General features: G+C 42.3%; 1 protein-coding gene across 1 annotated transcript in view; it reads left to right on the top strand.

Moving 5' to 3' along the window:
- Nucleotides 1–7,600: 7,600 nt before the first annotated feature.
- Nucleotides 7,601–21,718, top strand: part of C6 (complement component 6) — a 23,696-nt gene continuing 9,578 nt past the window's right edge. Inside the window, exons 1-10 of the mRNA XM_017730190.1 lie at nt 7,601–7,878; nt 9,419–9,576; nt 10,428–10,584; nt 12,842–12,986; nt 13,602–13,743; nt 14,586–14,724; nt 16,710–16,910; nt 18,633–18,873; nt 19,551–19,673; nt 20,619–20,806. Coding sequence (XP_017585679.1) covers nt 9,419–9,576; nt 10,428–10,584; nt 12,842–12,986; nt 13,602–13,743; nt 14,586–14,724; nt 16,710–16,910; nt 18,633–18,873; nt 19,551–19,673; nt 20,619–20,806 — 1,494 coding nt within the window. The 5' untranslated portion in view covers nt 7,601–7,878. The remainder of the gene's footprint in view (nt 7,879–9,418; nt 9,577–10,427; nt 10,585–12,841; nt 12,987–13,601; nt 13,744–14,585; nt 14,725–16,709; nt 16,911–18,632; nt 18,874–19,550; nt 19,674–20,618; nt 20,807–21,718) is intronic.

Here is a 21,718-nt window from a genome sequence, read left to right as displayed (position 1 = left end):
CCTAGTATTCGTGGGTTTTTTGTGATGATAAAGTTACCAATCATACAGAAACTTCAAAAAAATTATCCGTGAATTGCAGAGATGAATCAGCAGAGCTCTTGGTAGGTGTCAATTTACAGGCCTTGCCTAGTGATCAAATAAACTAAAATCTCTTGCCCCATTACTTCTGATTCATCTAGTTTCTCAGTGGGTAGTTATAAAAAATTGCAATTTAAAATATTTATTGTATCATTGTTAAATGCATTTTGTAGTTTATATTTTGTAGTTTGATTTCATCACAGAAAAGCTCTGAAAAACTTTGTCTGTTGGTGCTCCCTACTGGTGAAATCTGCCTTCGGTAGAGCTGGAGGAATTTTGCTAGTTATTGTGTGATTCCACATCTTAATTGAATTAAGTCACCCAAAAAGCCTCTTTGGAGGTGTAAGGTCATTCACACATTGCAGGTTTGCAGGATTAACATTCATATGGCACAGGGCCTTTATGATGTGAAAACTGTACATTACAGGAAAGAAAATCCTTTTTCCCTCCTGGGCTTTGTTCATGTCTGCCCTTGGTGTTAATGTGCTACATGAACTGTCCTAAATAAGATGAGATATGCCATTCTTGCTCTTTTTCTCACTCTGTGTCTGACAGAAAGCCAGACACCAATGCAGTGTGCCTGGCTCCCTTTCCACAAGCGTGCCAGGCTGGGGACAAAGCACTTGTGGGAAGGACTTGTGCACGCCAACTCTTGCCTGCAAAACAGCTGTACACAGCCACGAACCACAGATCTGTGCCCCATGGAAACTTCTGCTAATCCTGGGCAAGGCTGACAGGTTCAAATTCTGCAGAGAAAGGAAATTTGTCCCATGAGAGGCCCTGGAGGAAACAGCAGAGACCGAGAAACACCACTTTCTGCATAGAGGCAGTGAGTTTGAGCTGGGAATGGGTACACTGGGGAAGGAGCACATGTTGGGGGTACACCCAGTTCCCTTCACCTCTTCCCAGTGAGGTGGCCTTCAGGTCCTGTTTTAATCAAACAAGGTGACTTACTTTGATTGATAATTATCAGACTTGTTTGTTAGTAGTTATCATTGTTTATCAAGGATCCTATTGCTTCGTACTGTTCCTTTTAAAGCTTTTTCTATCTTTTTTTTTTCTGTCAGGCAGGATCTTATCTTCCTATCTTCAGTGTTTTCAGCAACATGTTACCTCATTCAGGAAGCTGAGATCTACCAGCAAACTGTCTGGGAGTAAATTGAAATAAGCCTGTGGAACCCGTAAAGGAAAATTTCAATTTCTAGTAGTTGCCTTATGTACACACATTACTGGACCTTCCCTCCCCAGGCAAGAAAGCCCAGCACAGCAGATGGCTCCTGCAGTTGCCAAGTGTATTTCCAGTGGCCTCGAACAGAGCCTTTCTCCCATGCACTTTCCATGACTTGGGTCAGCTTCTGGGAGATGGTTCCCAGGGAGCATCCAAAGCCTGTAGGCAGGCAATACACACCCTGTATGCAGCTTCCTTGCTGCAGACAGATGTTGCTGATAATATTGGTGAAATCAGCTGTGGCACAAGCTGCTACCTCCTGAACTCTAGGTATGCTTGCAGGTACACCACCATCTGAACAGAGCAGAGCTGGTTGTATGAAATGACAGGTATTTTTTCCTGTCTTTTATCTAGAATAATTGTTCAGCTATGGGGTACAAATGCCTCACAGCTCTGTTGTCCCTCCTGTTTGACAGCACTCCAGAAGCAGCATTTCTCACATAACTAAGCACAGATGCAGTATCCAGCACATTTTGCTGGGCGATGTTTCAGCGATTCCAAATCTGGTCTTGTTCACAGTCTCAGACCTCAGCATCCATCTCTCACTCCAGTGCTCCAGTGCCTATAGGCACCAAGAGTTAATTTGCTGAATGACTTGAACAGTGGCGGGGAGTAATTTAGGTGGCAACTGCAAATGGGAGACTGTGGTCTCACACTGCCATGTGACAGACACCATCTGTAGGATAAAGTGGTGGTGCAAGCTCATGTGCAGTGATGCTCGTGGTCCAGCCATGAACCGTGAGCCAGGTTGATGAAGCAGAACAAGAGAATGTGGCCAAAACCCTGCCATCCCTCCCCTGCATTCACCCATCGGTGGTCTTCCAATGGTGGCTGCTGCAGGCTCCTTGCTGTGGTGCAGGTGGTGCTCTCTACTGCAGTCAGTACCACCAAAGATGAGAGGCTCCCTTCTGGGACAGACCAGCTCAAACTCTTCATTCAGATGGTGTTTCCTTCTCCCTTGGAGGCTGATTTGGAAAGCAGGGTGCTGTGCAAATGGTGGCTGCCTTCCCACCCACCCTTCATGATGAGGTGAGGTGGCTGAGCACTGAGTGAAGATGCCTGCATGCAGTGTTTCTGGTTGGTTCCAGTCCCCTCCTTTACTCATAAGGTGCTGCTCAAGCATGGAACCTGGGACTTAGTTCCTTCATAATTTTGGGTCTTCACTGTGTGATAGATGAAACCCACTTTTTGAGCATTCCAGGCCCTGGCAGAAGGGATTTTTTTTTTTCAGGGGAATGTGTTTATGCTGTGATTGTGCTGGGGCAGGCGTGTAGTCTGTCTGAGCCATTGCTGGGTACTCAGTGGGGATATCCATTGTGGCTTCTCAAAAGTGAAAAGCTTTAAGTTAATTTCCAGGTAACCTGTGGCTGAAGAAGTGATGAGGCCATGTCCTGAAAACGAAGGAAGGTGTTGAACTGGGGTTTCCCTCCTTGGCTCCAGCCCAACCATTACCATGAAGTGTGGTGGTGCAGGTAGCTCCGGCCACTCTGTCTCCTGAGGAGACCTCAGACAACCAGCTGTGGTAGTCAGCAACCCAAGTTTAGCATGTAACTTTGCAGTCATGCTGAAAACCCATGATTCCTTTGTTCTGCTGTTTCCATGTTTTCCCCTGATTGGTTAATGTTTTTCCCTTCTTGCTTTATATATGAGGTTGTGTATATTCATTTTCCAAGTTTAATATGTATCAGTTCTAGAAAGTTCTTTGTTCCTCGATGCCCCATTGGTTCCTTCCCTAAATCCCTCCTTTGTGTTATTTCCATTGGTTCCCTTGCACACAGCCCTGCCTCCTGTCAAGTATCCCATTTGCCGTATCCCTTATCCCCCGCCTTTCCAATCCCCACTCTAAAATCCCTGGACCCTTTTCAGATCCTTGGCTTTCCATCTCACGCCCCCATTGTCTCCTCTCAATAAACCTTCTGCGCAGAAATTACACGGAGAGTCCCCTCTCTCTTTTGTTTTTTGTCTCTGCCTGCGTGCCTTCACACCCTGTTCAGGGAAGGCTCCCTTGGGTGAGGAGCGCACCCTCATCTGCCTGCGCTTCTGTGTGTGTGTGCCTGCAGTGCAGTCGGGTTGCGGCTACACCTCTGGCCTGTCCTTGAGCTAGCACGCAAAAACCTGACAATGGAGTACAAGCAAGAGGGCTGAAACTCAGCAAAAAAGGTTTGTGCTGAGTCTTCTTGGTGGTGCAAGCAGTGGATGGGCATTTCAGAGCTGAATACCCTGAACTGTGCCTAATCCAGGGCAAAACATCTTGAACATATTTTCAGAAGCAGTGGCTAGTTCTGCTTCCTGCTGCCCTGAAGTTGCCTTGATCGGACTTGCACAGACCCCCACACTCCCCAACCTGATGAAGTCCTTAATCTTACTACTGATGCTCCAAATACTTCCTATTGTTAATTAAACTCAAGGAAACAGAAAATTCTGCATAACAGAAGTAATGCCTGACTTTGTTCATTCTAAAAAGCAGCTGGATCTGCTTGTCCAATCCTTGGACATAAATTGTTTTTCTCCACAGGTGCTGCTGTTTCACAGACTCGTCCATGCTCATACAACCCCTCTTCTCAAAGCCTTGACTCTGCTGTTCAATCCCATACCTCTTTCAGCTTTGCAGTGGCAGCCTGGGAGGAGGCAGGGGCCTGGGATCCATGGTGAAGCAGAGTACAAGCGACAGGTGCCTGGCTGTAAGTAGGGCTGCCTGCCACCACTGTGCTATGCCAGTGGCACTGCCACCCCTGTCCTCAGACAGCCCGGTGAGGGACAGCATATATAAGATGTTTTATGGTTCACTTTTCTTATTGCCACAGGATGTGTCAGAACAGCTCAGTATTGAAGCCATTCAGACTGCCTTTTGTGCTTACAGGTGTCTTCAATATCCCTTCTCATGGGGGGTGTATAGGGAGGAAAAACAACTCTCTGAATTATTAAATTAAGTTCAAGGTGTATTTTCCTCCCACTCCATCCTGATAGTAAATTTTCGTCTGCCATGTAGGGGTGAAAGATTTCTCTTGTGCTTTGTTTTCAGGAAGATTTTGAGGGGAAAAAATGTCTAGTGAATAGTACCACTTAAAGTTCTTAAAACTCCAGATTTCATCAGAACACAGACAGCTGAAGCTGTGTCTGTAAGATCAGTGTGAGATGAGGGATGCAGTGCATAAACTCTTGCTATTCATTATCTGAAGAACTGAAGGGTGGTGGTAATGATGCCATGAAGATTTTTGCCTTTTCTTTTCTATCCCTTTTATACCTTTTTACAACTTCTGTACTCTTAGTGCTTTTTGCCTACATTCTTGCACTTGTTTGTTCAGCTAAGAGACTAAACATTTTAGAAGCTTCGTAGCTAGGGATCAGTGTGCCCCAGACGCCAAGATCCTCTCCAGAACACGTTCTGTAAATGAAGATAGAACCAGCCAGGGGAAGGTTCCTTGGGGAGGGGGGGCTCATTCAAGCCTCTCACTGGGGAATTTTTGATAGATATGCTAATTAGTAAAACCTATAATGTTATACCAGATCTTTTGGGGGTGCATTGTGGTGTGCATTTCAGTGCATTTGACCTGGACGTGGTGCACCTAAGGATCCTTAAAATAAATACCAAGGTAAAATCCCTTTTTCCCTTCTAACCGTGTTTGACTCTTGATTTTAAGACCAAGAAAAGGCATCAGCGACAGTGCACAGCTACAAATTTTATGGAACAGCCTTTCCCATGTCTGTCCACAGGGAATATGGGAAACACAGTGGAATGCCATTTAAGTTGAAGAGCTGTTTTATTTCTGTTTTGCTCACCTCTCAGAAAATGTTGTGGTGTTGCCCCCTTCCTTCTGTTCTTTCCCCTTTGCAGCAGTTCTAGATTTTCTCCCTTGAGCAGAGGTTTACACAGAGAACATGGGCTGCTGTAAGAGGGGAATTAGAGGTTGGCTTGGGAGAATAATGAACTTTTTCTGAGTATGAGGAATTAGATACAGGGTGAAATAGATGAGACATGATCTTGTGAAACCCAGCTAGAAATCCTACAGTATCAGACAGAATACTCACTGAGTTTCTTTGAGGTAGCATTTCCACATTCTTTGAAAAATGATCTTTTGTACAGACATTGCAGCAGAGATGAAGAGATGTTATGTTTATTTTGCTGGATAAGTATTTCTTGCAGAAATAATGAAACTGAGGCCATGAATATGTGCATAGACATTTCCAAAGCCTGGGGGCAGTAAAATGGCATCTACACACTGACCTCTTTGGGCTGTTCCCAGTTTCATTCCAGTGTTAGTGCTTTGGTCTTCAGGGAATAATGCTCCAAAACTTGAGACCGGAGACTCAGTAAGAGACAGCATTATATGAGAATATCTTTCCATGTTGATGCTTTTCCACGTGGAAATCAGTTGTAGAAGGTAACCTGATTTGCACAAGCCATCATTTGCCATGTTGCTGACTGAATTTTTAAGTGCTTGTATCTCCAGCTGACTGTCAGTACAGAAGGTGAACACAAACACTAGGGTATTGCCCAATGTTTAAGATGCCCTTGGACATCCTGTGGTGTAAGGGAAAGATGCACATATGCAAGTGCAAATCTCCATCCAGGGCAGAGTGAGTGAAACTGCTTTGAGGATATCCTGTAGACAAGACCTGTGAGATACAGGTATAAAATTGAGAGCAGTCCTTCAGTGGCAGGCAGTGAGCTGCCATGCTTGCAAAAAAATCCTTTCTTTATTCACCTTGGTGACAACATGGATGACCACTTTGTTGTTCTGGTCCAGACCCTTCATTCATCTGATCACCTTGCCAGCTTGCAGATGAGCTGACAGCCTCGTGGGGCACATCAACAGCTGCATGCAGCTTTGTCAGAAAGCGAGTTAGCCCAAGCAGGCTCTTTGCTGCTGTGGCCCATAAGTTTCAGGCAACTGAATTAAGTTCACATGAACTCTCATCTAAGCGTTCAATATAGATGCAGTCTTGCTGTTCTCAAGCCCTGGTGAGAGGTCTACCAGTGCCCATCTCCACCTAATATTTCTGCTAATGCTAAGTGTGGTGCTTGTCTGTGAGCTTGTTCTCTAAGCATGAGTGGCTTTTTTGTAAGACTGCTTTTGTAAAAGACTGCTTTTGCTAATGACTGCTTTTACACCATGTGAAGCACTTTCCTTTGTAACCTTTTAAAATTTAAAAGCTCTTTAGTAACTCCTGTTTTTCTGATAAGAAAAAGTAAAAAACTAGTTTCTCAGCTAGAAGGTTTTAGCCATTTGCATTACATAATGTGAACACTGACTTGCAACTCACAGCTGTGGTTTGTTTCTGCAAGGCTGGAAGAAACCAGCATCTCCTCTTTGGGGTCTCATTGGGGCTGGAGGGGCTGCCCTCAGTGAGCTGTGAGTGCTGAGGTTTAGAAGATGCCCTCTGGAGGGTAGAACACAGTATTTTTCACATGACTTTAAAAATCCCACCCTGCAGCAATGATAGAGCCAGTGATGACTATTTTGATTTCCTGTGACAAGTTTACACAATGTCATAAGGATCTGGCAGAACATCACTTTGCTAATTGTGTGCTCAAGTTGTGTAACCACACTTCTTGCCCAAGCTCAGAATTTAAAAAATCTGCAAAAACAACTGGAAGATGAAGATATGCAGGAAGTTCTGAGGTTTGTTTTTTTTCAAGGATATAGATGACTCTGGATCCCCAAAAATTGGGAAATATGTTGTGAGGATTCTGACACCTTGACGTGTTTCTGCCAGTCCAATGGAGTCAAGGGGATTCAGTGCAGCATTGCTCTCTGGATGGAATGCATGCTGGGTATTTGGGGTGTCAGGGGTTCCATTCCATAATTTGATTATTTTTTTAGGGCACATTATTTCCTTGTTTTGTGCTTGCTATTGCTGTTCCTGTTCTGTATGAGTGTATTCTCACATTTTCTATTTTAATCCCTGCCTTGGCACATCAGTCATGAGGTGGTGCCCATGCTGAAGGACAGAGGCTTTCAGCAGTCCTTGTTTGCTGGCAGCACTTCCCCAGGGTCAGTGGACAGCTCTTGCCACCGAGGGCAAAAGGCAAAGGGCTGTAAATAACCTCAAATGTATTTGTACTTCTGTTTTCTCAGGGAGCTCCCCCATTTGTGGAGATGGTACAGCAGCAGACAGATATTTTGCCTTAGCCTGGACTCTGTCCCCTGTTTCCTTGTGAAAGCAGTAATGAATTACAACCATGAGCCTTCTTCCAAATTCTCGCTCTTGCTGTCAGGCTGAGAGCAGAGAGGTTGTGCAGCTCTCTTGGGCAGCACAAAGAGATCTGTAGTGCATTGAGCCACTATAGCCTAATGCAAATATACTTTGATTCCTCTTGGCTCATCCTGGGCAGCTGCATTTGTACAAAGAGGTGGTTCTCCACTCTTCTGTAGAACACATCTCCCTGGGGGTGCAGGTGCAGAGGCCGTTTTGTTCTGAGCACTCCTGCCATCAGATCAATCTGCCTTCATTAAAAGATAACCAAATCAAACAAAGCCTCTGGCCTTTCACTTGAAAGACTGCAGCAAACCACACCAGGGTCGCACCAGTCTGCAACGTAGACTGACTTTTCCAGTAACAGTCTTACAGTAAGTTAAAAAGGAAGATTTTTTTTTTTGGTTGGTTTCAATGCACACAGGTTACAAGACCTATGGAGAAGTGTTCTGTGGAGTTTGTTTTGTTCTATTTCTTTAAAATGTTGAATTACTCTCTCATGTGCTAATATTTGTATGGCTTCTGATGCACTGTTTGCTTGGTGTTTTGCTCACTGATGAGAATAAAGAGTGTTTTTGTATGTGCAGCACAGTGAAGGAATGAAGCAAGTAATTGTTCTGTAGGGCTTCATGTTTTTTCTAAGCCAGCATTGTTGGTGCAAGAAGCCAGGAACTCTTAAGGAAAAAGATGTAATATCTGTTCTCTTCTTGGTCCACTGGCAAGACTGCTACTTCCTCTGTCTTACCATATTTTTTATTTGATTATACTTAAATCTCTCTGAAAGACTTGTTCACTGACGGGCTTTCCATGTAAAAAGTGCTGCAAGTTCTCACTGCACAGCAGTGTGAAGACTTACTGTCTTTCCTTGCTAGGGGAGGAGGTAATGTTTTGAGTTGATGCAATTCCCTTTTTCTCAGCAAAGTATACAAATCAAAATAGCACATGTGGCTAAAAACCTAAGCGAGAAAAGAATTGCACAATTAATTTCAAACTTTTTGAAATTAAGTATTTCAGGGTATTGTTTTGAAATAAATGCTTTGGGTTTTAAACTTCATATTTGGGTTTGGGTTTTATTTGGGGTTTTTTTTGAGGTAAACCCAATTTATAATGCTCTACTGTAACAGCCTGTCAAATTTAGTGTTGATTCAACCTCATGATAATGTTTACATTTTACAATTAATACATATTTTTCTGGAAGATGTTTGGGTGCTTTTTTTAGTTTGCCAAGTATTATTACTTCCTAAAGACTGCCTATAACCTTCTGTCTCAGCAAATAAAGTTTGATTGACCACTGGAGTGAGAAACAGGCTAGATGTTCTGTTTCTACTGCTGGTGGAAAATTCAGAGTAGCTTTGAATAGTGATAGTTTGCAGTTTCAACAAGCCAATCAAAACTTTGACAAGGGAGAATTCGCTTCAGTAAAATGCTTATGCAAAGGGGATTTATAGGCATGTGAAAATGAATTGGTTACAGGCTAATAGATGGAGTTGCTTAGTCTTAAGGTCTTGTTTGTTGTTTTACATACTGTATAGGAATAACTCACGTTATTGTATTTCTAGAAAATACTTTTGAGAATACTTCTAAGCAATGAAGAACAGTAGCAGATCTTTATTAGTCACATTCGAAATAATTTATAAGCAGCTTCTGAAACAGAAATAATGCACAGCTGTGGTTAGTACTCCTGATAAATAAGTGGCCATAAAACCCATTGTGACTTCTGGTCCTTAAAGTATTGACTGAATTACTGCTGTATCTATCATGCATGATTGCCCCTTTCTAGGTGCCCTGCTTAGCACCTTTGTATTTTGAAGCAGATTCACAGACTCTACATATTAGAAGAGACATCTCTGTAAGAACTCTGGCATAACTAAGTGGTAGTTTCTTGAGCTTTTGTTCCTCGTCTCTGTGATGTAGATGGACACCTTCATCATGGGCGTGACTGTACCAATGCACCTGGTCCTGCTGAGCCTGGTGATTGGGACCAGCCAGGGGTGCTACTGTGAGCATTACCCATGGGGGTCGTGGTCTGCCTGCTCACAGACTTGCAATTTCGGCACACAGACCAGGCACAGGTAGGACCAAGCCATCTCATTACTTCTGTGTTTCTTTTCTGTGAAAGTAACACTTCTGGAGAGGGGGGCATGTGTCCAAAGCTCCACCTTCCGTAATATATTGAGAAAAATTATCATGCTCAAGTGTTCATCAGATAAATAGATCATCTTTTAAGTACAAGACTTTAAAATTACAAAATTTTGTATATACAACATATATATTGTATATACAATACCATAGCCCTCTGTGAGGCAGGGAGGGAAGGGGAGGGTTGGAATTAAATGATCTTTAAGATACCTTCCAACTCAGACCATTCTAGTCCTATGATCCAGTGCCGCCAAACAAACCAATGTCTGCTGATAGATGTAGTGAGGAGGACAGCCAGGTCCTACAGTGTCCTTGCTGGCAGCATGCACTGAGCATTCAGCCTCTGTGGACACATGCAGCTGGTGTTCAGTGTCCCACCCTGGGAGCCCTGCACTGGGCACAATGCTGTGGGAGGGGGGAGCTCCAAATTTCCTCCCTGCACCATTAGTTTTATGGCAGCAGTTGAACTCAAATAAAGATTCAGCAGCATCAAATTTGATGCAGCTCTGTGGTATAATCTAAACTTGTGAGAAATCCCCTCTTTTCTTCCTGACTCGGCCTGTAACTATCCTCTGGGACATCTGAAGTGACATGAATCAAAAAGAATTGCTCTTTAAACTTAAGGCGTATTTGGATTTTTCTTGTAATCAGCGTTCTGCTATTTTGTATTATCTCTCAGGGTTTCTTAGTTGGGTTCAAATCATTTTGTCAGGCTTCACCCACAGGTAGAGAACACCTACGATCTGTCTATTCTTTCCTAGCATAATTTTTTACATTTTTTCAGGCAAATAAGAATGGATGAATATTATAGCCAAAACTTCTGTGATCAGCTGTGCACAAAGCAAGAATCTCGAGCATGTAACCAGCAAACATGTCCTATCAACTGTCAGCTTGGAGACTTTGGCCCTTGGTCAGAATGTGACCCATGTGTTAAAAAACAAGTAGGTAGAAAATATATTATATGGGTTAAATGCAAGAAATTATGCTAAAGAGATCTCCTTGTTTCAACTTTACGGCAATTGATCTGGAAAATGACAGTTTAAGTTAACAAGGGAAATTGGTTATGAATTATACAGTAGGAGCTGGAGAGAACAAGTTAAAATAAGCAAACCAGAAAGGGATGATTTAGTAGAGTAAATCAATTTATGACATTGCTTGTGATGTTTATGATAAACTTGCTTCAAAGTTTCCACTGCCATAATTAAAGGTGAGTTTTTCACATAAAGAATAAACTAAACTGTAAAATGTACATGTCTGCTTAAGCAGGAGAAAGTCACAGAATCTTAGCTTATCCGTAGCATTCTGTATGTTCTAAAGACAAGAAAAATAGGATCAAATAATCTCTTGAAAAGAGTCAACAAATCCTAAGTGCCAGTGGCTAGAAATTCTCAGGCTGTGTCTTGCACTGATAGGATCAGTTTGACATTGCTGTTAAGAAGTACAGAGCACCATTCCCTGAACCTTCACAGAATGCACAAAAAAACCCCTGACAGGTAGATGTGCTACTATCTGTGGGAAAAACCCCAGGATGGTGTTTCTTCCTCCTGGGCTTTTCTTTGTTGACAATGGTAGACTTAGAGGTGAGACAGCAGAGAGGGAAGAAATGAAAAGTCAGATTCAAGTGAATTTGACCTAAATAAACCAAGCCCTGAAAAATATAAGGTAGTAGAGGATAGAGGGGAGTGGACTGCTGATTGCTTGGGGTAGTTGTATGGCTGGTGGGTCTGAGCTTTGACACTGACCATGAGAGCAGCTCTGAGGTTCTGTGCAGACACAGCCTACATCCCTCTGTGTGTACCCCTTGGCTTCAGAAATTCATGCTTGAAAAACAGTCCTGAAAAACCTGTCAGACATCATAAGTATAGCTTTACGTTTACGTATAACTTTCTGATGCCCAAACAGGATGAGAAAGACATGAAAAAGCTGTTCTAGATGTGGAAGTGAACCAGGCTGTGGGGTTGCAACTATGGACAGTGTGAGAGCAGAGCAAGGAGAATCAGTGAGAGACTGGGAGGCAGAAACTTCAAGAGCTGAAAGGGAGTGTTCCTCTCGACTGATTTCAATACCTTCTTATATGTCTGAGTTTCTTACCTTACATCCATATATAAAATTGTTCATTTTTACTAATTTTAAATATTGATTTAACATATATGCTTCTTCAAGCAAAAAGGTACTTTTGTGGACTGTGGTCCATTTTCCCCTCCAAACTATAAAGATCATTGCCTGTGACCTTTATAAATAAGAACAACCTACAGAATGGAGGACCTGACTCACAATGTAAGAGTGAAGATCAGTGTAAGCAAGTTCACTGAGGGGGAGGGATAAACAAGTGGAAGCTCTCACAAATAATACAGCGAGTTTTAAGGAACTGAAATAGAGTGTAAAGAATGGTTCTCATTAGCTTGAAAACTTTCTGGTGTTGCTCTTTGCACTCTCCCTACAGAGTCACTTGGTTACTGATTTTTACTAGAATCTTCCTGCATTATTTGTCTCCAGGGTCTGTCTACAGGGAGGGAAGTCTGCAGGCAACCATACTTTTCCAGTGGGAAAAATTCTTAGAGGAGAAACTGTTCAGTCACATGTGGACAGGTCTCACCAGAAGTCCTGTGGAGTGGAAAACATATCTGAAGTGCTTTATCTACAACCCTTCAACTTTACTGTTCTGTGTGGAGGGCACTGTCTTGGGGAAGAAAAACTCAATGAGCTCCCAGAAACTTTCAGGAAAAGCATTTTTGTCCCCTCAAGTCATCCAGTTCTCCTCAGACAAGAGGTCCCACATGTGGGAGGCAAGCTGGATGGGTTGTCACTGTCAGGGTATTTCTATTTCAATAGAGATGGCAAAGAATGGGAAAAATCTCTGTAAGCCTGGTGTCACACCATTTCCTACTGTACATTTAAAACTGGAGATAAAGGGACTGAATTTCTGATTCCTTCAGTGATGTAGACCAGGTTGTCTCAGTTTAATCATGCATGCTCCATCAGGACTAATGAAACTCTTGGATATCAGTTCCCTGCCTGCCTCACCTGGGATGATGGCATGGTAGAATGCAAGGACAAGAATGACTGATTATTTCCTTCAGGACTCTGGTTTCAATAAAGCTTCAGCAGCACTGAGGTGTGTGGCTCTGCCTGGGGTGGCACTTAACTACAAACACAGCTCACAAAAACAACCCAGGGTTTATTTCTTCTGCCTTTCAGTTCCGTACCCGGACACTCCTGCGACCATCCCAGTTTGGGGGTCAGGCCTGCACCGAGCCGCTGGTGGAGTCCCGTCCATGTTTCCCAGCTAAGCTCTGCAACATAGTGGAAGTTGACTGCAAGAATAAATTTCGGTGTGAGAGTGGTAATGATGATCCTCATTGCGTTACAACAGTATTACCAGTTAGTTAAAAGATTAGATACTGAGACAAAACAGATCCATACATTCCATGCATAAATTCCAGGGGAAAGGGACCAGGGAGAAAAGTCTATGTGAGGATTTTATGTATATTACTAGCAGCTTATGTCTCCAGTTTCTTCTATAAGTAATTAAAATACAGTCTCTGGCCTGGGATGTCACTGTGATAATGGTAGCTGGATGGTAGCGCTGTTCCAATAGCATTTCTTTGCACAAATTTTTAATTTACAAACATATCCATACAGCTTGTCTGAACATAAATTCTCACTGTTTTTATTAGGCTTGGGCCTATTTCTTGTTTGCTTCAATTTAAATATACCTGATTAGACTACATAATTTTATCCACATATCCTTTTGCCAAACTAAAATTAAGCCTTTGCAACTTTGAAATGAGGCAAAACTCGCAGAATTGAAACAGTCATTTCTTAATTGGGATAATCCCGGTTTTACACTAACTCAGCCTCAACATCTATGGCAACCTTTGCAAGTGAAAAAGACAAGACTGCCCTTTTCTGCATTCAGACATGATGAACCTTTGCAGCTGCTGTTTCTCTGGTGCAGGTCGCTGTATTTCAAAAACATTGGAATGTAATGGAGAAAATGACTGTGGGGACAACTCTGATGAAAGAAACTGTGGAAGGAAAAAGACTGTGTGTAACCAAAAGTATGAGAGCATCCCAGGTGTGCAATTAATAGGCAGTGGGTAAGCCAACTTTGCTAATTTTTTTCCTAAGCTTCAGTTGTTACCTCACTAATTTACATAAACAAAATAATTCTCAGTTAGCATGTGAGAGCATTCATTAAAACATATAATCTCTCAAAACTGGTGAGAAATTATAAAAATACAATAAACCTATCAGGCTAGAACTTGCCTACTGCATCTTCCAGTCTTGCTCTGCACTGCTGGTAGACCAGATGTGTCAAGGAACACTGTCCCTGAGTGATTTTTCCTGTCTCACAGCAACCAGAGCATCAGGTACGGGCAACTTCCAGCTCATGGAATTACTTGCCTGTACATTGTGCCAAGTGCTTCAGAAATTTTGAGGATGTTCCTCTACAGATGTCATTTGTCTGTGTGACACTTCACAGGGTACCAACTACTTCCAGGCTATTAATTAAAGCAATATAAAGCCTAAACATGGGATGCCTGTCCCAAGCAGGCTTGTATTTTTAAATTGAATTTTGATCTCAGTGTTGTCCAGTAACATCACTTATGGTAGAAATGGACAACCACTAGCTCATTTTCCTAGAACAATTTTTAGGTTCTCTGCTTAAGACTGCCTTATGCTGACATTGGGGTTATCAGTAAGATTAGGCACTGCTGGAAAGTAGGAAACTGGATTGATGCTACTGCATTTTTCAGGTGAATTCAGTGTGAATGAGAAGTAGTTGTAGAGTAATTTCTTTCAAAGTAGTAACATCACCCAGATGCTCATGCTCTCAGTCAAATCTACAATACCTCAGTGCAGCCATATATCATTACATGTTTCAAGTCCATATATCTTTCTGGAGTTGTTTAATCCCTGGAAATAATTTTTTTGTTAGATTTCACATTCTGGCAGGAGAGAGCCGAGGGGAAGTTCTTGGCAACTCATTCAATGGAGGACAATGTACAACAGTGAAGCACAACGAGACAAGGAAATTGTATCGTGTCCCTGCGAATCTGGAGGCTGTCAGCTTTCAGGTACTCTCAAGCAGCAGCTCCCAGCTGTAAAACCCTTGCTAAAATTACAATCCAAGTTAAGCACTCAAGTGTTAGGCAGTACCATATTTTTTAGAACAAGATTTGTCAACCTGGTGAGGCTTGAACATGCTTCAGTTGATGTGTGGAAAGCGGATAAGTTTTCTGGCTCCACTCATGCCTTTAAGATCTGTGTTAACTGAATGCATCATATATCAAAGTCAATATGATTGCTTTGAATTTCTCCTGCTTCCTTGTGGCTGTGGCCTTATGTTGTTCTGACTTTGTACCAAGGGCGTTCTCCTAGGCAGACATCACCTAGGCAGAGGCTTGTTCAACTCCAAATCTTATTCCAGCATCACTTCTGTATACTTGAAGTACCAATGGCTGCAGCTACTGACTCCAGCTCCCTTCCTGTCACCTGCAGCCTCAGAACACAGTTCCTCCCTGAGCCATTTCAACCCCTCAGTCCTGCCTGTTTCCTGTCCAGCCCCTCCACAGTGCAGCAAGGAAAGGAGGCAGGCACTGAGCCTGGGAAGCAGGAGGAAAAAAAATACAAAGACTGGAGAGGAGGCTTACAGGACAGGCCAAGGAATGGCCAAAATGAACAGGGAGTATATCTTATAGAAAATCTAGGAACCACTAATACCTTTTTGTATGACACTAGCATTTAGAAAATGCTTTGAATACTGTGGCTGGGGGACAACATCTGGTGGTGTACATACGCGCCAGTAGATGTTTGGTGTTTGAAGCCAGTAGATGCTGCATTGGGAAGGAAAGAATGCAGGATGTGAAGAAAGCTCAATTAATGGATGAAAACTGAACTGTTGATTTTTGCCACACATGTTGTGAGGTTTTAGAATTACTTTAACAGAAGCAACTGAAAAAAGGACACCCTGCTACATTCCACAGAGACTGAAATTGAATTGGCCATGACATGTAGGATTTGTCAACAACAGTGAAAAATTACTGTGTGCAGAAATATTCAGAGGGGAAAACCAACACTTGGTTTGCCCAGGTCTCTTTATAGCCTATAAGGTTCATTTAATTACTGATGTCTATTTGCAGAACTGTTAAGGGTTTGTGAAACTCATCTTTAGGAGTGCGTCTTATCTTTTAACATTTAGAGTAGCTTCTCATATAGAAGGGTCACTGGATCAGGCCTTCTTGGAACTCCAGTGTATTTTCCCACAAAGCCATATGACTTGTAAAATGGAAGTGGAGTGGGGGAATGGACCACCTCATCTCCCAAAATCCTTAGCAGCCCTATTAAACAGACAAGTCTAGAGGAGGGGAAAAAAAAATCTCAGTTTTCAAAAACCCACAGGGATTTTTCCAATTTTTGGGAAATAAGTAATTTCTGACCTGATGCTGAGGTTGTCTTGGTGCTTTGCTCAACACCACCACTGAGGTTTAGCAACTTGATCAGCAGGTTTGCTCACAATTCCTCTTCATCTGCCTTTAATCCATCATGTAGTGTAGGTGCTAACTGTCCAAGTATACTCTAAGACCCTCCTCTGGAAACCTGTTCATTCTTCCAGCTGGGAATTAAGAAAAAAGTTCTGGAAACATCAAACTCTGTCTTGTACAATACAGAAGCCATGGGGTTGGGAATTAGTCATAATGTGGACAGAACATACATGTCTGGAATTCTCTTAAAAGTATGTTGAAACTTGTTGAAAATTATTCCTGAGCTTTAGGGCACAGGGGTGCGAAGCTTTAGAAGAAAGTGTTACATGCTTTTTTGTCATTTTTGTATAAATGACTATTAGTAAGTCTGCTTCTTACCTTGTATTCATCTTGCCTATTAGCCTTTCTCAGTCTCATCTTTTGTGTTAAGAACAGTTTTGTAGCTTATTTTACCATCTGAAATAACCAGGCATATTTTTTCCATTAAAAAAATCAAGAAATCAAGGATTTTTTGCTTAATAGTTTTCTGTTTCAGATTATTATTTGTACAAATACATTTTGCTTTACTGAATTGCCAGGTAACAGATGAAGAGGATGATGTAACATCAGATTTCTACAAAGATTTAACTCCCCTGAGTGATAGTGCTTCTGACAGTAGATCATCCACTCATAGTAGTCGAGGTTCTTCTGGTATCCCATTTTTATTCTCAAAAAAGAAAAGGGTCCGAGTTACATCGTCTTCCTCCTTCAAGAAAGCTATTAAAGCCTCATATGAAAAGGTAATTGAATGTTGCCTTCAGTTTCTTTCTTTCGATTGATTTCTGTCTGCTCATTTTGGAACTGGGCTACCAAAGGCTACTTTCCTTATCAAGACATTGGACCACTAGAATTAGGGATTAAAAAAATCCTCTTCTGATACTACAAGATATTCCTGGTTGTAAAATACTTTTTGTAATGCAACATGATTTTCTGGGTTTAGTACAGAAACCATAGGCTTATTCCACTTTTTATTAAAAAGTGTAGATTTGACATTATCATACTGGCTAAGCCACTCCTTCCCCTATCCTATATATAGATTAAGAGGGCGTAATACCTAACAGTAGCAGACAACTCTAAAATAAAGGAAGTGCACTCAGGAATGTCATACATATGCATTTACTGGGTATTAATCTGCATTATTTTTTTATCTGGTAACTAACTTACATACTGCAGTCTCACGTCTGCCAAGGTGCACTTGGTTGTAAAGATATCTCAGGAATAACACATCCATAGAAAATTTTCTCAGAACTGAAAACATTTTTCCCATAAGATTCTGCATCTGTAATGCAAATGAATATTACAGGGTATAAAATACGTGTCTTTAAAGCTTAACGGCAGTAAATGACAGGCTATTGTTTGCACTTCTGCATGGGAAAGGCCACAGGACTGAATGAAGCTAAGGCCTGTTGAAACCCAAGAGTTCTAATGCGATTAGAGTGAAACTTCTGCGAAAATATTAGTCTTAAGATTTCCTGTGATGGAAGTTTGCTGCAGGCCTTGCTCACTTGTCCAAATGGTTAAGCAACTTGATTGCTTAAAGAGTCTATTGCTTCTAGTTTGAATGTAACTATCCTGAAGTTCCAACAGCTAGAAACCAGTTCACTTTCATGGCCACGTAGATACCTGTACACAGATCAAGCTGCTCTCTTGTACAATTGGCAAGTTTTTTTTCTGGAACAGTGGCTTCTTATTGGTTTAAACCCAGACCAGTGATAATTATGGAAATGTTAGTTTAAATTAAACGTCCACCAGAAAGGTTCTTTTGCATACATTGGTTTTCAGCCTTGTTGTCATGGAAGTTGGTGATGTACGGGCACAGGTTGCCCCGACAAGCTGTGGATGCCCCATCCCTGGCAGTGTTCAAGGCCAGGTTGGATGGGGCTTTGAGCAACCTGGTCCAGTGGAAGTTGTTTCTGTCCACAGTACTGGGGTTGACCTAGACATCTTTAAGGTCCCTTCCAACCCAAACCATTCCGTGATTCTGTGAAATCACCGAAACACGCCAATAACTTAGTCTGGTGTTGGCTAAAGATGATAGTTTAAAATCCTTTGTTAATGAATCCGCAGTAAGAGTTTTACCTTGGGTCTTCTTCGTGTTCTCTACTGTACCATACAGGAAGTCTCTATTTTTATCTCTATCTCTATAAATTGTATTAGTGGGTGTTTGTAGATAGATGTGTACTTGTGTATGTTTGAGAGACCTACAAGTAAATTTGCAACATTTCCTTAAACAGTGAAAAAAGAAGTTTATATTGATCACTTAAAAGGAGGGAGGAATTTTCCTGGGCTTTGGGAGGTCACATTCAGATCTATATGTTAAAATATGTATATCTATCTATCTATCTATATCGATACACATTTATATGCACATATATATTTTTATATATCACATGCATATATTTTGCATATATGCATATAAATAAGCACATAAGGTATTAAGACTTCCCTTTTCTTATTTCTAGAATTCCAACTTTATCAGAGTCCATAAAGTAATTTCTGTTGCAAACTTCACAATGAAAGAGTCAGATCTGCAGCTTTCAGATGCCTTTCTAAAAGCACTTAACCACCTGCCCCTGGAGTACAACTATGCTTTATACAGCAGAATATTTGATGACTTTGGCACTCATTACTACACCTCTGGGAAGATGGGTGGTTCCTATGATATTCTTTACCAGTACAGCTCTGAGGAACTGCAGAACTCAGGTATGTAAAGAAAATATCATTATTTGTTTAACAGCTTTTCTTGTCCCCGTTTTAAGGTCTTACACCACATCGTAAGTTCTCCAACAGCAAAAAAACTTTTGACATTCACATACTCGGTAATTACTCACATTGCTTGCATATAGAGCAAGAAGAAATTTTTGCTTTACACTGTCTTTGAAAAGTTCAGGAGACTCCTTATTTGGTAAATGTCACTGTGTTCAGGGAAACCACTTAAGACCTTCAGACCAAGACCAGGTGCCACCAGGAAAAGGTGTTTGAGCATCCTACAGCATGGGACTGAGGTCTGAGAGGTATAAGTGGTACTTTTTGGGATACAGTCAGTAAAACTGATGGTTTGCATTAGAAATTACTTTAAAATTTTCCCATGACTACTAGACTGTCAAAATAAAAAGACAATAGCACAAAAATGGAAATCTAAAGTTAAAAGCTGTGATCTTTAATGTGGCTGCTGTAACTTGCATGGGAATGGGAGGGTAACTAAAGCATGACTCAGCTCTTTGTACCTGGGGAAGCAGGTGCCTGCTGTAGTGAAGTCTCCAGAGGTGGGTGAGGAGCAGGGGAACCTCCTGGCTCACCTCAGTGTGGGAGCCTGGGGCATGGTGCCTGCCATGTGTCATGGTTATGGTGATGAAGATGCTGCTCTCTGGTATTTCTAGGCCTGTCAGTTGATGAATCAACAGAGTGTGTCCGAACAGAAACAACCAAGCGTGTGTTCTTCAGGAAGAAAAAGAAAGTCAGTACCAGATGCACCACAAACAGGATGACTGTGACACATGAAGGTGACCATGATGAGAAGGGGGCTCATGTCCTGTTACTTACCCTGAGAGTTATCATTTGCCTCAGCTGCCCCAGGTGACCTCTCAGCTTTGTTGAACTACAGATGCGCTTCCACCACTGTCAGAGGAGCTGGTGTTTCACTGTCTGCCTGTGACACAAGCACTGGGGTCATTCTCATTTGCAAAAGAAATTATTATGTAGGGGTGCTATTCTTCTGCTCTGGAGCACCATCATTGGGGATCTAGTGGCACTGGCTCTCCAGTTGGTCACAGATCTGTCAAAAATTACCCCTGTCCCTGGGTCCAGGGCCAAGCATGCTGAACTGGAAAATGAGCACAGCTAGAAATTTGTGTCCATGACTGAGTCCCGGGTCTTCTTTAAGAGTTGCTCAGAGCTCACTGAGAGAGCAATAACACACTCCCTGACTTTCCCTTCCCACCTTCCTCATGCCAAGCAGACATTTAGGTACCAGGATGCCAGAAATATATCTCAGACACTGCAGAAAGCTGGCACATTTTCCATGAGAATGGCAGGAGTCAGGCATCACTAAGAATAGGGATTTCATCACCTCTGCCATGTTTTTGTCCCCAATAGTTGATTAATTTCTGTTACTTGGGTGTTTACAGCCAGAACTAAAGATTCTCCTGCCGTGTTGTGTGTTCTAGAGGAGGCTGCTGCATCCTCTGCATTTTCCACAACTGTCTTACACTCTGAATGTCCCATGGCTCAGGTCTCAAACACTTTCATTTGGAATATTATCACAGGCCGCTGTCATAGCAGGGATTGTTCTTCTGAGCTTTGACTTCATTTTTCCGAGGATAGTTTCAAAAAATTAATCTTAGTATATTCTTTAATATCCTCTTATACTTTTTCTTATAGTTCTGTTGGTATATCAACTGTCTTTGGAGGCCTTTGTCTGAAAATACTGTGATGAAATCATCTTTCAGGTTCCATTTTGGAGTCAGCTGAACGATCAGTCTCCCTGGTAAAAGGTGGCAGGTCAGAGTACGCAGCAGCTCTGGCCTGGGAGAAAAAGGGGGCTTTTCCAGGACACAGAGTCTTCACAGACTGGCTGGAATCAACAAAGGACAATCCTGTGGTGATTGACTTTGAGGTAAGAGAAGAACAAGAAAAACACTGAGACAGCAAAGGCTAACTGGTTAGCAGCTCTTCATAGATCTGTGCAGATACTTTTTCTTGTAAACAAGGATGATGCTGGGTGTGATATGAATGTACATAACTATGGGCATAACATAAACGTACAGAACTTTTATTAGGACAACTTCTTGTGCATTTTGGTTTATAAGGCACAGTGGTTTTGCATTGTCCATGGACAGTGGGAGTAAGAGCGAGGAATGTGAATGAATTGCTCCAGCACCAACAGGAACTCAGGGGTAGCTGAGGGGTAGTTACCATACAGGAAAACAGTGCATGGTGCTGGGAACACTTTCTTCCCCTGGGATCATTCCCTTGTCAGGCCTGTGCTGCAAAGTATGTCACATAGCTAAACTGAAACAAAACAGTAACTCCCCCCATCTCCATCCTGCTCCTTTAATGCAGAGTGCTGGTGCTGCTGTGAGTGCACCGATCTGTCTCCCTCCCCAGCTGGTACAGCAGCTGCTCAGCAGCACTTGAGGCAAATAGCAAAACCTGCCTGAATGCAGCATCCACTGAGGTCTCTCCTGCTGCAGCTGCTGAACTCCTGAAGGCAGCATAGGGATGTCTGACATGGCAGGGACTGGATATAAGCAAACCCTACATCACATAGTGATGTGATGTGTAACAGAGAGTGTCCCGAATTTCAGGACATAGTATCCCACTTCGTTGATTTTCCCCTGGCTCATAGAGTCCTATACTGGGGAAATAAAAGCAGCATGAACAGGATAATATAGGTGTATAGCACTGCCATGCACCTTTAAAGCATCCATAATTCCTGTGTGACACAGCTTCGTAGGTAGGCTGTAGCACCTTAAAAATCCTCCGGCTCCCCCGTGAGGGCCCTGCTGTGTTTCGGTTCCTGCTGGCTTCTCGAGCTCTCTCAGGTGTC

Source organism: Corvus brachyrhynchos, unplaced genomic scaffold (genome assembly GCF_000691975.1).
Source record: "Corvus brachyrhynchos isolate BGI_N302 unplaced genomic scaffold, ASM69197v1 scaffold42, whole genome shotgun sequence".
NCBI classification, from domain to species: Eukaryota; Metazoa; Chordata; class Aves; order Passeriformes; family Corvidae; genus Corvus; species Corvus brachyrhynchos.
The sequence above is the reverse complement of the archived record's forward strand: the minus strand, read 5'-3'. Positions and strand labels throughout refer to the sequence as shown.